The 19,151-nt window shown below is 43.3% G+C and overlaps 1 protein-coding gene across 1 annotated transcript in view; it reads left to right on the top strand.

Moving 5' to 3' along the window:
- The first annotated feature begins 12,283 nt into the window (after positions 1–12,283).
- ARIH2 (ariadne RBR E3 ubiquitin protein ligase 2) overlaps positions 12,284–19,151 on the top strand; it is a 48,557-nt gene continuing 41,689 nt past the window's right edge. Inside the window, 3 exon segments of the mRNA XM_080829077.1 lie at positions 12,284–12,453; positions 15,460–15,519; positions 17,630–17,973. Coding sequence (XP_080685203.1) covers positions 17,725–17,973 — 249 coding nt within the window. The 5' untranslated portion in view covers positions 12,284–12,453; positions 15,460–15,519; positions 17,630–17,724.

Here is a 19,151-nt window from a genome sequence, read left to right as displayed (position 1 = left end):
TTAAGTAGGTAAGGGAGGGTTTCACTGAGGAAGTAAGGAAGTGAGTCCTAAGAAGCAGAGGAAAAGAAAAAGCAAAAGCCCTGAGCTGGGCTATGCCTGGACTGTTTGAGGAACCACAGAGAGGCCTTTGAGGCTATAGCAGAGTGAGGTAGAGGAAGAAGTAGCAGGTAATGACATGGAGATAATACTGGCACATTAAACAGGCCTAGTGTGCCACTATGAGGACATCAGCCTCTCCTCTGAAGGAGATGGGAGACAGAAGCCATTCTGGGTTTGTTTTTAAAGATTTACTTATTTGAGAGAGAGAGAGAGTGCACTAGAGCGTGGTGGAGGGAGGGGAAGAGAGAGGAAGAGAGAAACTCAAACAGACTCCCTGTTGAGAGTGGAACCCAATACAGGGCTCAAACCCAGGACCCTGAGATCATGACCTGACCTGAAATCTGGGCGCAGTCAACTGACTGCACCACACAGTGCCCTCCATTCTGGGGTTTTGAGCAGGGGAGAGACATAGTGAGTTCACAGCATCCCTCTGACTGCTGGATGAGAATAGACTGTAGGGAGCAAGGAGGAAACAGGGAGCCTTGAGGAAGCTAAAAGTCCTGGTCAGAGGTGATGGCTTGGATGGGGCACAGAAAAGGAAGTGGTGAGAAGTATTTGGATTTTGGATATATTCTGAAAGAAGAGCCTAAAGGAATTGTTAATGAACGGAACATAAGGTATGTGAGGGAACCTGGGTGGCTCAGTGGTTTAAAGCCTCTGCTTTCGGCTCAGGTCATGATCCCAGGGTCCTGGGATCGAGTCCCGCATCGGGCTCTCTGCTCAAGAGGGAGCCTGCTTCCTCCTCTCTCTCTGCCTGCCTCTCTGCCTACTTGTGATCTTTGTCTGTCAAATAAAAAAAAAAAAAAAAGAACATAAGGTATGTGAGAGAGGAGTTAAGGAGGATGCTAATGTTTTTGCCTTAATGACTCTAGGTGGATGGTATCCAAGTATTCACTATCTTACTTTTTCATCATTTCTGTACATTTAAAAATATTCAGTTAAAAGTTGTGAGCAGGGATGCCTGGCTGGCTCAGTTGGAAGAACCTGAGACTCCTGATTTTGGGGTTGTGAGTTCAAGCCCCATGTCAGAATTACTTAAATAAGTAAAACTTGAACAAATACACAAAAAAGGTGTGAACAATAGACATGTGGCAGTCATGTCACTGTCATGTCAAGCTGACTTGATAATAATCCTCCTTTATAGTGCTCTCAGGCTAGAGGGAAGCCGGAGTGGGGAAGATGGATGGGCCGTGTATGCTGGGCACAGAAAGATGAGTAACAGGATCAGGATTGGGATTTGACTGAGCCTGTCTGGACTAGAAGTCCTACAGGGGAGTAGAGGGCAAGGAGGAGGAAGCAAGGGCCCAAAGCCTGTCTTCTCTATGTCATACACTTTTTCTAAGAGATGATCGGGAGCCATGGAACAGTTTTAAGCACAGTGAAGACATGATTAGATTTGTTTTAGAAAATCTATTTTAGGGGTGCCTGGGTGCCTCAGAGGGTTAAGCCTCTGCCTTCAGCTCAGGCCATGATCTCAGGGTCCTGGGATTGGGCCCCGCATCGGGCTCTCTGCTCAGTGGGTGCCTGCTTTCCCCCTCTCTCTCTGCCTGCCCCCCTGCCAACTTATGATCTCTCTCTCTGTGTCAAATAAATAAATAAAATCTTAAAAAAAAAAAAAAAGGAAAAGAAAATCTATTTTAGATGGATGAATCTGTGTTGGGAGAGACTGGAAGCATGGAGACCAGACAAGAAAGAATTATTGCAGTCTAGGCAAGAGGGAGAGAAGGCATGAAATAAGGCAAGGGTCACTGTTGGATGGAAAAAGCTAGAATCCAGAGGCTAATATTACCAGAAACCTGCAGCAACTCTGGGTTTCAGACACACTGCAACTGCAGTACTCATGGCACCCTGAGGACACATTGGGCATTATCAGATGTACAGACTGGGAACCAGGAGAGAGGTGAAGCCAGAGACAGAAGCCAGGAAGGTTTCAGTAAATAAATATATATCCAACCCCTGGAAGACTATACCACGGGGAAATGGGCTGGCCTGTTAGGAGGAGCCCCCAAAGCAGAAGTTGCTGCTAGAGTTTTAGAGGAAACTGGAGAGTGATGCCTTTCAGTAAAAGGGATAAAAGGGTTAAATGCTGGATGAAGCTCGGGGATTTTAAACACTCCTTAGGATTAACTATTAGTCATTGGTGACATTTAGAAGAAGCTTGCCAAGAGTGTTGATGTGGTAGGTTGAGTACTGAACAGGCAGCAAGAAGGCAGAGGCACTAAGAGCAATTACTTACTGGTTCAAGGAGTTTGGCAGGAAAGCAAACAGAACAAAGACGTAAAGGAAGGTTTAGATTTCAGTGTCTAAGATGAGACTCAACCTCAGCTCCTCATTTCATCAGAATAAAATACAAGTAGTATTCCCTGGGCAGTCAAAGTTTTTTCATAATCTCATAGTAGCACACTTCCTCAACCTTGTTTTTCTCTAGACTCTCTTCATCTCTGAGCAAACTGAGCTTCTCCTGGTTTACCACACAGATCTATTACTTAACTGCCTCCCTGCCTTGACCCAGGCCTTTACACATACTTTGCCCTTCAGGACATAATGTCTTTCTTCCTACTCTATAACATGCAGATGCAAGAGACGTATACTGAGTTGCTTCCACATGCTAGACATTGCCCAACCAGTGGTTCTTAACCATTTTCAGGGCGGAAAACCCCTGGTATCCCTCCCCCAGAAAAATGTACATAGACATATACAGGTTTGCTTTCAGTATCATGAGAACTTGAAGCCATCCTTGACCTCAGATGAGAAGTACTGCTCCTAAGCCCTGGAAACCAAATATGGGCTAATCTTCCTAATGTCCCTTCTTTGGTCCTTTTTTCTTCTTTCTTTCTTCCTGGCCTCAAATTCTAAGTCTGGCCTGAAATCCTTCCAATCTCTGTACTTGTCATGGGCTTCACCCTTGCTGCCCACAGGGATCTCAAACTCAGGATTCCTGAAGGTAAATGGCATCCAGACAAAAAGAACCCACAAGAAATCTTGAATTTATTTATTTTTAAAGATTTTATTTATTTATTTGACAGACAGAGATCACAAGTAAGCACAGAAGCAGGCAGAGAGAGAAGAAGGAAAGCAGGCTCCCTGCTGAGCAGAGAGCCCAATGCGGGGTTCAATCCCAGGATCCTGGGATCATGACATGAGCCGAAGTCAGAGGCTTTAACCCACTGAGCCACCCAGGTGCCCCAAGAAATCTTGAATTTAAAAGAACTTCACAGATGAGCTGAATTAAAGTATGGACACTCCAAGAAGAAAATTAGAAAGCTGAAAGATCAAGCTGCTAAATCTCTTTAAAAAGGCAATGTCAAAAAAAGACAAGCTGAAAAAGAAGAAAGGGAAATTATGGCACAAAGGACAGATTCAGAAGCCCCCACCTCTCTAATAGTATTTCCAGTAGGAAAAGACAATAGGGAGAGAGGATATAACCAAAGAAATGAAGAAAATATCTCAGTAGGAAACTCACATCTTTCAACTGAAAAAGGCCAGTGAGAACCAACCAAGATGTAACAAAAGGCATCTATATGTTCTATGGCAACTTTTCAGAACAAAATGGAAAAGAATCTTAGAAGCCTTCAGAGTGGGAAAAAAAAAAAAGGCTATCAAGCAAGCAATAAAAATCAAAACATAGGGGATTTATCATTCACCATGCTGACTGTAAGACAACAGAAAATAAGTTCCAGGGGTGCCTGGGTGGCTCAGTGCGTTAAAGCCTCTGCCTTGGGTTCAGGTCATAATCTCAGGGTCCTGGGATTGAGCTCTGGCATCTGGCGCTCTGCTCAGCAGGGAGCCTGCTTCCCCCTCTTTCTCTGCCTGCCTCTCTGCCTACTTGTGATCTCTCTCTCTGTATCAAATAAATAAAAATCTTTAAAAAAAAAAAAAAGAAAGAAAGAAAGTAAGTTCCAACTTCTGAGGTAAAATCATTTTGAACCTTCAATCTTATACCCAGCTGAACTAGCATTCAAGTAGCAGGAAGCAACAAGCACACTTTCAATGAAGAAAAGAAAAACTTGGAAAGTTTGCTACCCACGTGCCTTCTCTTTAGGAATTATTCAGGAATATACTACTGCCAAACAAATGAATCCAAGAAAGAAAATATGGTAAGCAAAGAAACTTGCAAAACTAATAGTGATCTTTTTTTAATTTTTAATTTTTTATTAACATATAATGTATTATTAGCCCCAGGGGTACAGGCCTGTGAATTGCCAGGTTTATACACTTCACAGCACTCACCATAGCACACACCCTCCCCAATGTCCATAATCCAACCACCCTCTCCCTAACCCCCTCCCCCCCTGCAACCCTCAGTTTGTTTTGTGAGATTAAGAGTCTCTTATGATGTGTCTCCCTCCTGATCCCATCTTGTTTCATTTATTCCCTTCCTATCCCCCAAAACCTCCACGTTGCCTTTCAACTTCCTCACATCAGGGGCAAAACTAATAATTATCTTAATAATCATTGATATTCAATTAAAAATAAGATTCTGGAAGAGTCATATGAGACGTGGTACCTGGCCATATCCAACAGTTTTCTGTATGTGGTGGATTTCACCGTTACCTATGCCTAAATTTTAGAGGCCAGCATAACCCTGATGCCAAAATCAGACAAGGATAGTATTCACATAGAAAAAGGAAACCAGAAACTACTATTACTTAATGCATGAATAACAAAAATATTAAAAGTAAAATATTAGCAAATCAATTTCACAAAGTTTTAAATGGTTAAGGTATTATGACCAAATGTGGTTTAAAATCAGTGAATACCAGGGCACCTGACTGGCTCAGTGGGTAAAGCGTGCAACTCTTGATCTCAGGGTCACGGGTTCAAGCCCCATGTTGGGTGTGGAGCTTACTTAAAAATCCCATAGTATGTTGGGGCACCTGGGTGGCTCAGCCAGTCAAGCGGCTGCCTTCAGCTCAGGTCATGACCCCAAGGTCCTAGGACTGAGCCCTGCCTACCCGTGCTTTCTCTCTGTCAAATAAAAAAATCTTTTAAAAAATGATTAAAAAACCCCATAATGCTAGTATAGTAAGGATGACAATCCTATGATCATCTGAATAAATGGTAGTAACTATGCAATTTTTGTGGTGGATGTGGAGTTCTATGAGCTAGAACCTTCTTCAAGGAAGGCCTGGCTGCCCAGCTGTGGAACACAGTAGCGGACAGCCTCTAGCTCTCAGTCCTTCAGGAGATGCCTTAGCTTCAGACAGGTGCCTCCCCTCTGGGCATACCCTTCCCAAGACAGCCTACACCCAGTGACTTAGCAAGTGTACAAATCCAAGTATGTAAAAGTATGTAAATATCAGTCTGACCTGGTATAAGATACTCTGATAGGCACTGTTCATTCTGTTACAGGGTTGCAGAGTTCTTGTCTCCCAGAGTCAAAGAATGAATCTCATGGACACAAAAGGATGAAGTGATAGTTTAATAAGTGAAGGTGAGAACAGAAAGAAAGTTCTCTAGAGTGAGAGGGTTCCCTTCGTGGTTGCCAAATGATGTAGTTTTGAAATGTTGGTGAGGTCTGGAGCTGATGACCAAGGAAGAATTCTGGAGATGTCTTTGGTGCAAAAAGGTGATTTTATTAAAACATGGAGACAGGACCCAGGGGCAGAGAGAGCTGCACTGGGGTCATGCAGAGTGGCCCATTATATACTTTCAAGTTGGGAGGGGATTAGGGATAGCATAAGCCTCTAACGAATTTTGGAAGGAAAGTTTCCAGGACCTTGAGGGGGCTAGCTATTGTTAGGAAAAGGTCATTTATTACTGTCCAATAAAACCTTAGTCATGAATCCCTTCAGATGTATATCAGTGGGTCATATGCTTGGGGGATGATTGCCAACATGTATCATGGGGTGGGTAGAGATAAAGGAAGTTTCCAAAGGAATTTTTGTATGTTAAAGAAGACTTACAGGCTCCCGGGGGTTGGGCTACAGTTGCCTTTTACCCTTAGCAAAGTGTCAACATCTAGGCAGTTGAGTCCCTAGAGGAATGTCACTCTGCCTGTTACAAAAACTTGTCAATGGTCTGTAAATAGTAAGGAAATTAAGTAATTTTTCTCCTGCCTTCATTTCCCACATCAATTCCAGTGCTCTCTGCTGGGCTAATGGCAGCTTCACTGGGCCTGCAACACAGTTTAACTTTTGCCTCTGCCCAATTCTGCTTCCTGATCCTTCCCTTTACATATGTTGGTACCTAATAAATACCTTGCTCTCTCAATTCCATCTCAGCATTTGTTTCCAGAGAGTCTGACAAGCAGTAGTAGCACACAATCATTCCTTATCAAAAACAAAACAAAGTTGGGGGGTAACTGGCTTGCTCAGAGTCAGAGGAGCATGCAACTCTTGCTCTTGGGGTCGTGAGTTCAAGCCCCATGTTGGGTGTAGAGATTACTTAAATAAACAAAAACGTTTAAAAAAAATTAAAAAGGAAAAGTACATAGGGACACCTGATTGACTCAGTCAGAAGAGTGTGTGACTCTTGATCTCTGGGTTGTGAGTTCAACTCCCACATTGGGTGTAGAGATTACTAAAAACAAAGAAACAAACAAACAAACTTTAAAAAAGGAAAAGGACACAAAACTGTAAACTTAAGATTTTAGGTAAACTCCCCCCTTTATAAAAAGATTTTATTTATTTGTCAGAGAGAGCACAAGCAGGGGAAGCGGCAGGCAGAGGCAGAAGCAGGCTCCCCGCTGAGCAAGGAACCAGATACAGGACTCAATCCCAGGACCCCAGGATCATAACTTGAGAGGAAGGCAGACACTTAACCAACTGAGTCACCCAGGTGTCTCTGTATGTAGGTATGTGTGTGTGTGTATCCACAGCTGCACACTCACACACACACACACACACACACACTTACACAAACCCTTTTTTCATTAATAAAAAGCTATTACAAATATTATTCTGCTTTTTCATTCAGTGGAAGGTGCACTGTTATCCCCATTTCACAAATGAGAAAACTGTCACAGAGAGGTGAAGTTCCTTGCCCAAGTTCACACAGCTAGGAAGTCACCAAACTGGGATTCTAATAGTGGGAATCTGGCTCCAGACCCTACCTCTACAGGCCTATAAGGCTAAAGCCTGTGATTGAAAGCTTTGAGAGGTTTTGAATAGGGAATTGACACATTTTTACACTTTTTTTTAAAGACTTTATTTATTTATTTGACAGACAAAGATCACAAATAGGCAGAGAGGCAGGCAGAGAGAGAGAGGGGGAAGCAGGCTCCCCGCTGAGCAGGGAGCCCGAAGCAGGGCTTAATCCCAGGACCCTGAGATCATGACCCGAGCGGAAGGCAGAGACTTTAACCACTGAGCCACCCAGGTGCCCCACATTTTTACACTTTAAAAAGATCTTTCTAAATAACGTATAGAACAGATATAGTAGGATGGGTAGAAGTATGGAGACTAGTTAATTGCTCACATCCAGGCACACATGGTGGTGATTTGTACTAGAGCAGCAGATGGGGAGAAGTGCCAAATCAGGACAGACCAAGGAGGTATAGCACTTACGGATCGAATGTGGAACTGGAAAGGGAAAGAAGAGTCATAGGAGACTTGTGAATTTTTGGCCTGAGTAAACAGTGAGAGATAGTAGCATTACTGAGCTGGGACATACTTGGGGAATGACCAGTTTGGGGGTAAAATTGAGTTTTGTTTTTGGGACTTCAAATTTGAGTGTTAAGGGGCGCCTGGGTGGCTCAGTGGGTTGGGCCTCTGCATTTGGCTCAGGTCATGATCTCAGGGTCCTGGGATCGAGCCCTGCATCGGGCTCTCTGCTCAGGAGGGATCCTGCTTCCCCCTCTCGACTCTGCCTGCCTTTCTGTCTACTTGTGATCTCTCTCTCTCTGTCAAATAAATAAATAAAATCTTTTTAAAAATTTAAAAAAAAAATTGAGTGTTAGTATTACTTCCAAATGGGCATGTTGAACGGACAGTTGAATATATTGAATGTGGAGTTTAGGGAATTGGGTAGGGCTAGAAAGAAAAATCTGTTAAATCATCATTGTGTTGGAGGTCCTTGGGCAGCGACTGGATGAGATGACTAAAAATTAGTGTAGTTAGAGCAGAGGATGAAGACAGAGTGACTCCATTCTCCTATGTGGTACTCCTCACAGCGATTTCATACTTATTTCATGATTTCTCTGATTTTTTTCATCTCTTACTAGACCAAAGCTCCAAAACTGCATGGACTGTGATCTCCTTCCCCCACCATTATATCTAACAACATGGTGCCTGGCCTTCAGCTGGGCTCAAAGAATCAAAGGCGTTTTTAAAAGGTGATTTGGCAATATGAGCATAGCAGTTGACTCACCAATTCTATTTCTAGAAATATAACCCCAAACATGTTCAGAGCCGTGCAAAAAGAAGTACATCCAAGGGTGTTTATTGTGACATTATCTATAATTGTGAAAAACTGGAAACAGATGACCTGCAGAGGGAGCATGGTCAAGCTGTAAATATAGATACATATGTAAATGCATAGAAAGGATCAGACAATGGTAACAACCCCAGATAGGGTAAAGAGAGTTGAAGTGAGTTAATGGGAATATTCACATGTTGCTATCAATATTTTTTGTTAATTTTTTACAACTTCAATATATCAATATATTAGTTGCATAATTAAAATCAATAAAGGTGAAGGTGAAAGCTGGATTTATAAGATACATATATGTAATATGTGAAGGGACAGATTATATTTTCCAAAGATGGCCACAACAACATATATCCCATTCCACATGTTTTTCTTACAATGTGATACAATGATGGTTTTCCTCTATCAAGGGTGGGGCTTCATTTCCTTCCTTTGAACCTGAGAGGACATTTGCAACCGCTTGGACCAATAAAATGTGGTCAAAGTAATGCTGTCTGACTTCAAAGGCTAAGGTATAAAAAGAGATACAGCTTCCACCTAGCTCTATTTCTCTTAAGGCACTTGTCCTTGGAACTCTATCCTTGGAACGCTATCATGGAAACCAGACCAATGTGGAGAGGCCATGTGTGTATGTATTTTGCCTAACAGCTCCAGCTAGACCCCCAGCTGACAGCCACCAAAACCCACGGAATATATGAGCAAACAATGCTTCCCATGATTCCATCTCCTAGCTTTTGAGTCTTCCAGCTGATGTCCCAGACACGGAGGAGCTGAGATAAACCATTTCCACTGTGACCTGTCTCGATTTCTGAACCACAGAGATCATGAGACTTTTATATATTTCCCATGCATACATATTTTGAAAAAGTATATATATACACATACACATTTCATTTCTTATTCTTTTTTTTTTATTAAAGGATTTTATTTATTTGGCAGAGAGAGGTCACAAGTAGGCAGAGAGGCAGGCAGAGAGAGAGGGGGAAGCAGGCTCCCTGCCTAGCAGAGAGCCTGATGCGGGACTCCATCCCAGGACCCTGAGATCATGACCTGAGCTGAAGGCAGAGGTGTAACCCACTGAGCCACCCAGGCACCCCTCATTTCTTATTCTTATCACTTAAGAGTATTTTTTTTTTATTTGACAGACAGAGATCACAAGTAGGCAGAGAGAGAGAGAGGAGGAAGCAGGCTCCCCGCCGAGCAGAGAGCCCGATGCGGGGCTCGATGCCGGGCTTGATGCAGGGCTCGATCCCAGGACCCTGAGATCACGACCCGAGCCAAAGGCAGAGGCTTCAACCCACTGAGCCACCCAGGCGCCCCTCACTTAAGAGTATTTAAAAAATACCTTTCCTTGTTAATAGATGCCTTAGTACTACATCATTGCTAACAGTTTTCTTTATTGTATATTTTACCATAATTTAACAAACTCTTACTTTTGGATATTTTGGGTGCTGCAAACGTTCCCTATTTGAATCATGATTCCAAAGCACATATATGTGCACATATTTTTATGATATCTTTAAATATTTTGGCTTCTTTAAAAGATTTTATGTATTTATTTGGCAAAGAGAGACACAGCAAGAGAGGGAAAACAGCAGGGGTTGTGGGAGAGGGAGAAACAGGTTTGTCGCGGAGCATGGAGCCCGATGTGGGGCTCAATCCAAGGACCCTGGGATCATGACCCAAGCCGAAGGCAGACACTTAATCAACTGAGCCACCCAGGCACCCTTATTTTGGCTTAATTCTTAAAACTCTATTTCCTGGATAGAAATTGCCACTGGTTAAAATATTATTATCAGCCCAGTAAATGTTTATGTAATACAGTAATATTGAAAACATGTTTGTGGGTGCCTGGGTGGCTCAGTGGGTTAAGCCTCTGCCTTCAGCTCAGGTCATGACCTCAGGGTGCTGGGATTGAGGCCCATATCGGGCTCTCTGCTCAGTGGGGAGCCTGCTTCCCCCTCTCTCTCTGCCTGCTGCTCTGCCTATTTGTGATCTCTGTCAAATAAATAAAACCTTTGAAAAACAAAAAAGAAGAAAACATGGTTGAACCTGTGCCCTTAAGAAACTTACCTTTTGGGGGCGCCTGGGTGGGTCAGTGGGTTAAGCCTCTGCCTTCTGCTCAGGTCATGATCCTAGGGTCCTGGGATGGAGCCCGGCATCGGCATCGGGATCTCTGCTCGGTGGGGAGCCTGCTTCCCGCCCCACCTCTGCCTGCCTCTCTGCCTACTTGTGAGCTATCTGTCAAATAAATAAATAAAATCTTTTAAAAAAAAAAGAAAAGAAACTCACCTTTTGTGATGCCCAGGTGGCTAAGTCAGTTAAGCATCAACTCTTGATTTTAGCTCAGATCATGATCACAGGGCTATTAGATTGAGCTTCTGCCCAGGGTAGAGCCTGCTTAGGATTCTCTCTCTCTCTCTTTCTTGCTGTCCCTCTCTAAAACAAACAAGCAAAAACTCACCTTTAGTAGAAGACAGGTGAACAAATATGGATAATACGTAGGATTCCAATATATTATATGCACATCCATGTGTTAGACATATGAACAAATTCTCTATTTTGCAATGCAATAATGGTACAGAAAGTTTCCTTTTATTCGCTGGAGAGCATTTATTACCAGTAAACCAAAATTAAAGCTTCTATTTCAGATTTCATTTACAGAAAATATATGTTAGGTCTTTTACTAGTATTATAATTTAAAGGAATATGTTTTGTCAAAACAAATGAAAGAAGCACATTCAAGTTTAGTAGACTTTTATGTTGTTAACATATATAAAATTCGTAATCCTGCAATTATTAGTCATTGCTATTAATTTTCACTCCAAATTTATTTGGGCTTTCTAGGATTTATTTCCTTTTGCAGGAGGGAGGATTTCTAGTATTTGCGCCTTATTTAGGTACATGCTCTTAAACTGTTAGCTGAAAACCATGTATAAGAAATACACGAATACACGCATGAAGCAAGAACTAAATAAGAGCTCGTTACACACAGATATTTTGTATATCAGTACATACACGACTTGTGTATGGGCGGAAATAGTTTGGGTTATGGGAAGACTTGCACAGCCAGGACGCTCCGTAACATCACCCACTTCACCCTCGCATTTTCACTTGTGCAGCAGCAACCTGAGGCAGTCTCAGGGGCTTTCTATCCACAACACTTGGCAACAGGTCCTAGAAGTAACTGGCAGTCATAATGGCGCATACTTCCTAACCTGCTTCTAGAAACCGTGTAGCAAGGCAAATGGGGAATTTAAGAAACAAAATCACGATTCAGTCTTGGACGATGAATGGGAAGCGGGAGACCTGGGTAGGCCAGGCCGCGGAGAGTAAACGGAAAGCCTGGCCCGGTCTGTGGCAGGGGGGCCACCAGGCGGCGGACTGAGAGTGCAGGCAGAAATTCCCGGCCCGGCGCGGCGACCTACAGCCCCAGTTCTTCTTCCACCAGACAGCGGCCGGGAGACAACGGTCCTTTACTACTCCATGGACGTCAGCATGTCTTCTGTGTGCACTACACTCGAATACAGTGAAGCGAGCAGTCCATCAGAAAAACGCTGGTTAAAATTATCCCGGCGGGCGGTGCCAGCGGGCGAAAGCCGGAAGAGACGCCTTGACCACTCTCCAATAAGCCGGCTCCTCTCCTCCGCCGCCTCCCGCAGCCGTGGGCACTGGCCGTGCCAGGTCATACTCAGGATCGCAGTGCTGGACTGCATGCAGTGAGGCGCCGGCCAAGGGACGCTATCACCCAGCACAAGCCCGCGACCTCGGCGACCTCGGGTCGACCCCGGGCCGGAAGTGACGCAACTGCACTGAGCACTTCCGGAGCTGCGGAGACGGCTCCGCGGGAGGAAGGAGCGCGGGCCTTGACCGGCGTCGGCCCGTAGTCTCCGCCGCCGCCTCTGCGCCTGTGTCTGAAACCTCTGGCCCGGCCGGACCCGGTCTAGTCCGCCGGGGCTCAGCGGCCGCGGGCTGCGGCTCCCGGTAAGTGTGCCGCGCGGGTCGCGGCCTTGTTTACCCCGGCGGGCCGCGGGCGGGGGGGGGTTGCCTCGCCGCGCGCCTCCCTAGCCCTACCGGGGCTCCGCCTTCAGCGCCGCCCGCGAGGTCCCGGTGCCCCCGGGCGCTGGGTCCTGGTCTCAGCGCCCACGCCACCCGCGGAGGGGCGGCTGAGGGCTACGACAAGGCGGCGGCGCCTGGCGTTTCTTGGTTTTTTCTTCTCCTCCCGTCTTCCCAGCTCCCGGAGAGGTCGGAGGCCAGCGCCTCTGACCGACCGGCGCCGGCGCCTCTGGGCCCTCCCCACCGGGCGCGCGGGGGATACGCGCCGCCTCCGGGGCTCCGCACTCTAGTTATCATTCGGAGCCCTCGCAGTGCCACCCGCGCAGTTAGTTAACGCTCGCCTGCGAAGGGTCTCCCTGCGCGTGGGCTCGGTGTCCTCGCGGCTGTCCCTGCGCCTCGGTAGGAACGTGCGGCCCAGGAGCTGCGCCGTCGTCTCGCCGGACGCTGCTGTGCTAGCCGCGGGAGAGACAACCGTGTTGCCGGATGACTTCACCTCTGTACTGATTGTTGCTCTGTCCCGTAGAACTTTCTGCCACAATGGACATATTCTATACTTTTGTTCTTAAGTAGGGTAACCACCAGCTACACGTGGCTGTTGAGCATTTGACTTATGGCTAATGCGACTGAAAACCCGAATTTTAGGGTTTTGTTTATTTTTATTTGTTTTAAAGATTTTATTTATTTTTTTGACAGACAGAGATCGCAAGTAGGCAAAGAGGCAGGCAGAGAGAGAGAGGAGGAAGCAGGCTCCCTGCTGAGCAGAGAGCCCGATGCGGGGCTCGATCCCAGGACCCTGAGATCATGACCCGAGCCGAAGGCAGAGGCCTTAACCCACTGAGCCACCCAGGCTCCCCTTGTTTAGTTTTAAAGTTAAATTTTAATAACCATACGGGGCTACTGGCTACCATATTAGACAGGCTAGTATAGTGTAAGGTTTTGAAACTAAGTTATTGGTTCACAGTTTTAAAGTGCTAAGTAGTTTTCTTCGGAGATGTAGCCTTAGTAAATGACCATTCAGAGCCAAATGTTATGTCTGGAGTAAACATCTTCAGACTAGCCAAATGTTTTCTTGTCAACTTTAAACTGAGAGAGAAGTCTTCAGTTTGGATCCTTTAGCCCAGGGAGGGAGGGTGTCACATCTCCTAAATATGTGACTTTGGTTCTGGGGGAAAAGTAATTTATGTTACTCCTTTTCTGTCTGGCGTGGAGGGATAATATTTAACATCCAAAGGAAATCAAAGCGTTGTTATTAGTTCTTTTAATAAGGCAGTGACATTCAGGCCCCTTCGAACAATGTCAGCACTCTTTTGAGTATAATTAGGGATATTTAATTTTGAAAAGATTAAAAATTACGTTTTTATTTAAATCTGGACCTAGAACTCCCACCACGTATGAAATGACTTTCTCTTTTTTGGAGGGAAGTATGAAGTTTTCCCCTGCTTCTTGAGTATTTAGTTAGTGAGAAGCCTTTGGGCAACATCTAAGTTCAAATCCTGGGGAGAAAGCCAGAGAAAGTGGAAACCTTGGTCTTCTGTTTGTTGTGATTCTGGAGGTAGCTTTGTGGATAGTATTAGGTTCTCTGGAAGGGTGGTGGGGAGTTATAAATCCCTGTAGCCAGTGGATCTGGTGGAAGTATTAATTCTGGGTGATACCGGTTGCTAGCACTGTGATCCTGGCAAGTTACTTAACCTTTCTAAACTGTGGCTTCCTCATGTAATAAGGGAATTATAGCCACTTTGTAGGGTTGTGAAGATTTGATGAGAATGAGTCAAACCTGAAATTGGCCCTCATTAAATGAGAGCAAATATTGGTAGTGAAATACTGTAGATGGGAGCAGTATTTATGAATTTTATTTTCCCAGTAAGCAATATCTTAAATAAAAATACAGGTAAAAGAAGAAAGACATTAAGGGGCGCCTGGGTGGCTCAGTGGGTTGAGCCTCTGCCTTTGGCTCGAGTCATAATCTCAGGGTTCTGGAATCAAGCCCCGTGTGGGGCTCTCTGCTTAGCATGGAGCCTGCTTCCCCCTCTCTCTCTGCCTGCCTCTCTGCCTACTTGTGGTCTCTGTCTGCCAAATAAATAAAATCTTAAAAAAAAAAAAAGATTTTTAAATAATCAGTTGTTTTTTACTGTTTTAGAAATAATCTTCCATAATCATTGTTTAGACCTCGATTTTCATTTGGTTTATACTTGTCCATGTTTGAAGTATTTTTTTGGAAGTTACAAAGTTTTAGTTTTTTGAGAAATCCTGTAGTATAAAGAAATAGACATAAGATTTCTAATTGAGTGAGCAAATAGTACTTATTTAGTCTTGCATAGTGAGCTCTGTATCTCTGAGCAGGTCATATGACCCTTGAGCATGTCAGAAGAGAGGTGACAAAGGGGGATTAATATTGCCTAGTGGGCATCCTATTGGGGACATTCTTTATTTCAAAATAATTCTTTCGTGAGTAAGTGAGATCTGAAATACTGGCAATATTTGTTGTTAGATTATCACCGTGGAAGTTACTTTATACTAAAAATTTCATTTTAAATCAGTTGCAATTTACTTTGTCCACTTCTGTGTAACATTTAGGGTTGAAATTGTGATAGTGACTTAGGGAATCTGAACCATAGGCATAAGGTGGTGGGTTTTCAAAATGAGGGAGGGAATTGGGTATCTATTTACATCACCAGTATTCTAGGTTAAATACTTATTGACTGTTTACTTTGAGCACTTTGTTTTTTTAGAAGACCATGTAACTCTTGTTGTTAATAACTCTTTTCAATATAATGGTATACATGTTTCTGTGGGACTTACAAGAAAATAATTTCATAGTTACTCTGCTCCCTTGCTGCTTATCCTTTTAAATGTCTTCACTTGTTAAAAAATAAATTTGCAAAACCAGGGTACCAACGTCAAAAATACAAATAGAATTTTCTCTTTTCATTTTAGATGGAAATTATATGACAGACTATTTGGGGTGACATCTTGAAAGATCTTCAAGAATTGCAGGTATTTTTAATTTAAAGATTAACTTTCTCCTACGGGAAAAGTACCATAGTTCATTTGTAATTAGGTGATTCTGCCATATAAAACAATTTGTTAAAAGTCAAACTGAAAATATTAGTACTGCTCTCATTAACATGATTTTTTTAAAAACTGGGCATTTATGGTTAGCATGTCAAACTTAGATTCACTGATTTTTTTTTTTTAAGATTTTTATTTATTTACTTATTTATTTGACAGAGAGAGAGATCTCAAGTAGGCAGAGAGGCAGGCAGGGTGGGGGGCGGGGAGAGGTTCCCTGCTGAGCAGAGAGCCCAGTGCGGGGCTAGATCCCAGGACCCTGAGACCATGACCCCAGCCGAAGGCAAAGGCCCAACCCTCTGAGCCACCCAGACGCCCTGATTTACCAATATATATATATGTGTGTGTGTGTGTGTGTGTGTATATATATATATATATATTTTTTTTTTTTAAGATTTTATTTCTTTAACAGGCAGAGTTCACAAGTAGGCAGAGAGGCAGGCAGAGACAGAAAGGGGGGGAAGCAGGCTCCCCGCCGAGTAGAGAGCCTGATGCGGGGCTCCATCCCAGGACCCTAGGATCATGACCTAAGCTGAAGGCAGAGGCTCTAACCCACTGAGCCACCCAGGTGCCCCACCGATTCACTGATATTTTTATATTAAAAGGTGGTTCTGTGGTCCTTTTCCTATTCACTACACGTTCTTTTTTTTTTCTTAACATGTTCATTTTAATGTGTTTTAATTTTTTTTTTGTCTTAATGATGGTTGATTTTTTTGAGAGATTATCTTTTTTTTTTTTTCTTCTTCAGATTTTTTATGTATTTATTTTTTTAGAGACAGAAAGCTTGCCCAGTGAGACCAGGGGGAGGAGAGAATCTCAGGCAGACTCCCTACGGATCTCAGGACCTTGAGATAATGACCTGAACCCAAATTAAGAGTCGGACACTTAACCAACTGAGCGGTCCAAGCCACCCCCTTGAGAGCTTATCTATTTCAAATAGACTTTATATATACTTTTGTATTTAATCTAGATTTAGTTAAGTAAGTTATTTATATACCATCTAATCCAGATGCTCTTGCATTTTAAAGTCTTAGGAGTTTTTACATTTAAATCACTATTTAAGGGACACCTGGGTTAAGATGTCTGTCTTCAGCTCAGGTCATGATCCCAGAGTCCTGGAATTGAGTCCCAGATCGGGCTTTTTGCTCACTGGGGAACCTGCTTCTCCCTCTGCTGCTGCTTCCCCCCTGCTTGTGTGGTGTGCTCGCTCTCTCTCTCTCTCTCTCTCTGACAAATAAAATCTTAAAAAAAAAAAAATTACTGTTTAATATTGTTTCTTGCAATGATCATTTGAAATAGTACTTGTACAGAAAAATTAATGGGTATTTGCCAAAATCTTCTCTGTATATTTGTAGTTTTCCTTCTCAATTGGATCAATTTCTTTGTGTTGAAATACCCCTTTTAAAGAATCAGTAGAATCCTTTAAAACTGAAAAATCAGTTAACTTTTGCAGACTGGAGGAGGGTGTTGAAGAGCTTTGTGGTTTTTGTTTTCCTTAACTAACCATGCACCTGTTTTCCAGATATCTCAGAGTGATGTCTGTGAAACAGTGGTATTCTTTTCCTAGACATTATAGTAGGAACAAACTGTGTCATTTGTGTACTGTCTGTGTCACTAGTCAGTGGGGCATAACTAGCAAAGAGATTTTAAATTTTTATAATTCAGCCTTAAGGTTGCTTCCCTGGTGGGCCTTCAGCTGTGAGATGTTCCTCTTTCTTAAGGACTCCTGCGGGAAGGATAAGTCCTTGGAAATTTGACCCTTTGACATGGAGTAGACAGCCTTCCTGACTCTTTCATTCCAGGCCCTTCATGTGAAGTTACCATTATTAGGTGCTTCTGCTCCTCAAGAAAAGAATTTCCCTTAGATAAGCCTGGGCAGGGAGTTGATGGTGATGTTTCCTATATGAGACGAGAGTTGGAATAGGCCATAATGGGGATAGGACCAGGCTATACCGTTTTGATTCTTCAATGGTTACTGTTACAACTTCTCATAGTGAAAGTAAGTAACACTTATTTTTTTCTTTTCCTTCCTTAGAAGACAAAAAACACTAATGCATTTGAGAAAGTGGTAAAGTTTGGGGGGAGGGGAAAAAACTGCTTTCCTGATCTGCAACTTGGCTGGATGCTAAGATGTCTGTGGACATGAATAGCCAGGGGTCTGACAGCAATGAAGAGGACTATGACCCAAATTGTGAGGAGGAAGAAGAGGATGAGGACCCTGGGGACATAGAGGACTATTACGTCGGAGTAGCCAGCGATGTGGAGCAGCAGGGGGCCGATGCCTTTGATCCTGAGGAGTACCAGTTCACCTGCTTGACCTACAAGGAGTCCGAGGGTGCCCTCAATGAACACATGACCAGCTTAGCCTCTGTCCTAAAGGTGAGCAGTGATGTCAATTCCAAGTATAATTCCCCCAGTTAAATCTAAATACAAGCTTTTGCTAACTGATGTCTCCTCCAGATTGATTGAATGAGTGGTGCTGTAGTGAAACCAAATTTAGGATATGTGTTGGATTAGTTGGACCCATTTGATGCTTTACTTTGTTTTCTAAAATATGCATATTTAAGGCCCTCAGATTCCCAAGTTACTAAAAATTAGGAGCAATGGAGTAGATTCAGGATAGACTGGAAGTACATAGAAGCAGAATTATGTAGATTAACATGGTTTCAGAAAGTGAGTTTTATGAAACTTAATGAGGTAAGTTATGATTAGCCTCAGAATCACCATCCTCTATACAACCATGTGTGAGTTTCTGGCAAATGTCTTGAGAGGTACCCAGGATGTGCCTTGAGTAATCAGTGCCTCTGGGCTAATTGAATTCCATTGTTTCATGTACTAATGTCTAATGTTGAAAGAGATTTTAGTTTGTGTTTCCTTGATTTGGGAGGTATTTTATGGAAATTTTAAAGAGTTGGTTATTCCAGCAAGAATCTCGTTTTTACCACTTAAATTAGCTTGCTTTTCAATCTTGCACCTCAGGCCACTTTTTGTCCTTACCATGTACGTTTTGTGCTATGTAAGACTAGTACCTAGTACACTCACATAAAACACTATGTACAATAAATATTTTTATGTTCATTTAGAGAATTTCCCAGCATGTTTCTTTCTCCTCTAATGTTGGCCACTATGTGAAAGTGGGGACTTTTCTCTTATTTCACTGTTTGCACTGCCCTTCCTTCAAGAACTGCGATATGAATCTTGTTATCTGCCTAAATGGAAGGTCAGGGGAACATGGGCATGATTTCAACCAAATGATTTTCTTGTTGGTATTTAAATAGAAGTAACTAAGGTGTGCCATGTGTGATTTCTATAAAAGCTGCTTTATCTATTAGTTTAGGGATTTTTTTTCCCCCAGGTGCTCAGCAGAGGCTCGCTAATACCTTGGATTTGGATACTCGGGGCTTTATTATCAGCTAGTGGGAAGTTGAAATCTACAGCTTTTTTTGTGACTCCTTCCTGGAAGGGTTGCAGACTTCTTGTCTTGTGGTCAGTAGAAAACTTTGAAGAATGGAGACCCATCAGAACCTCTGGATTTGGGATTTCTGCCCCATAGCTTT

The sequence above is a fragment of the Martes martes genome (assembly GCF_963455335.1).
Source record: "Martes martes genome assembly, chromosome: 1".
Taxonomy (NCBI): Eukaryota; Metazoa; Chordata; class Mammalia; order Carnivora; family Mustelidae; genus Martes; species Martes martes.
This window is presented reverse-complemented; position numbering and strand designations above follow the sequence as displayed.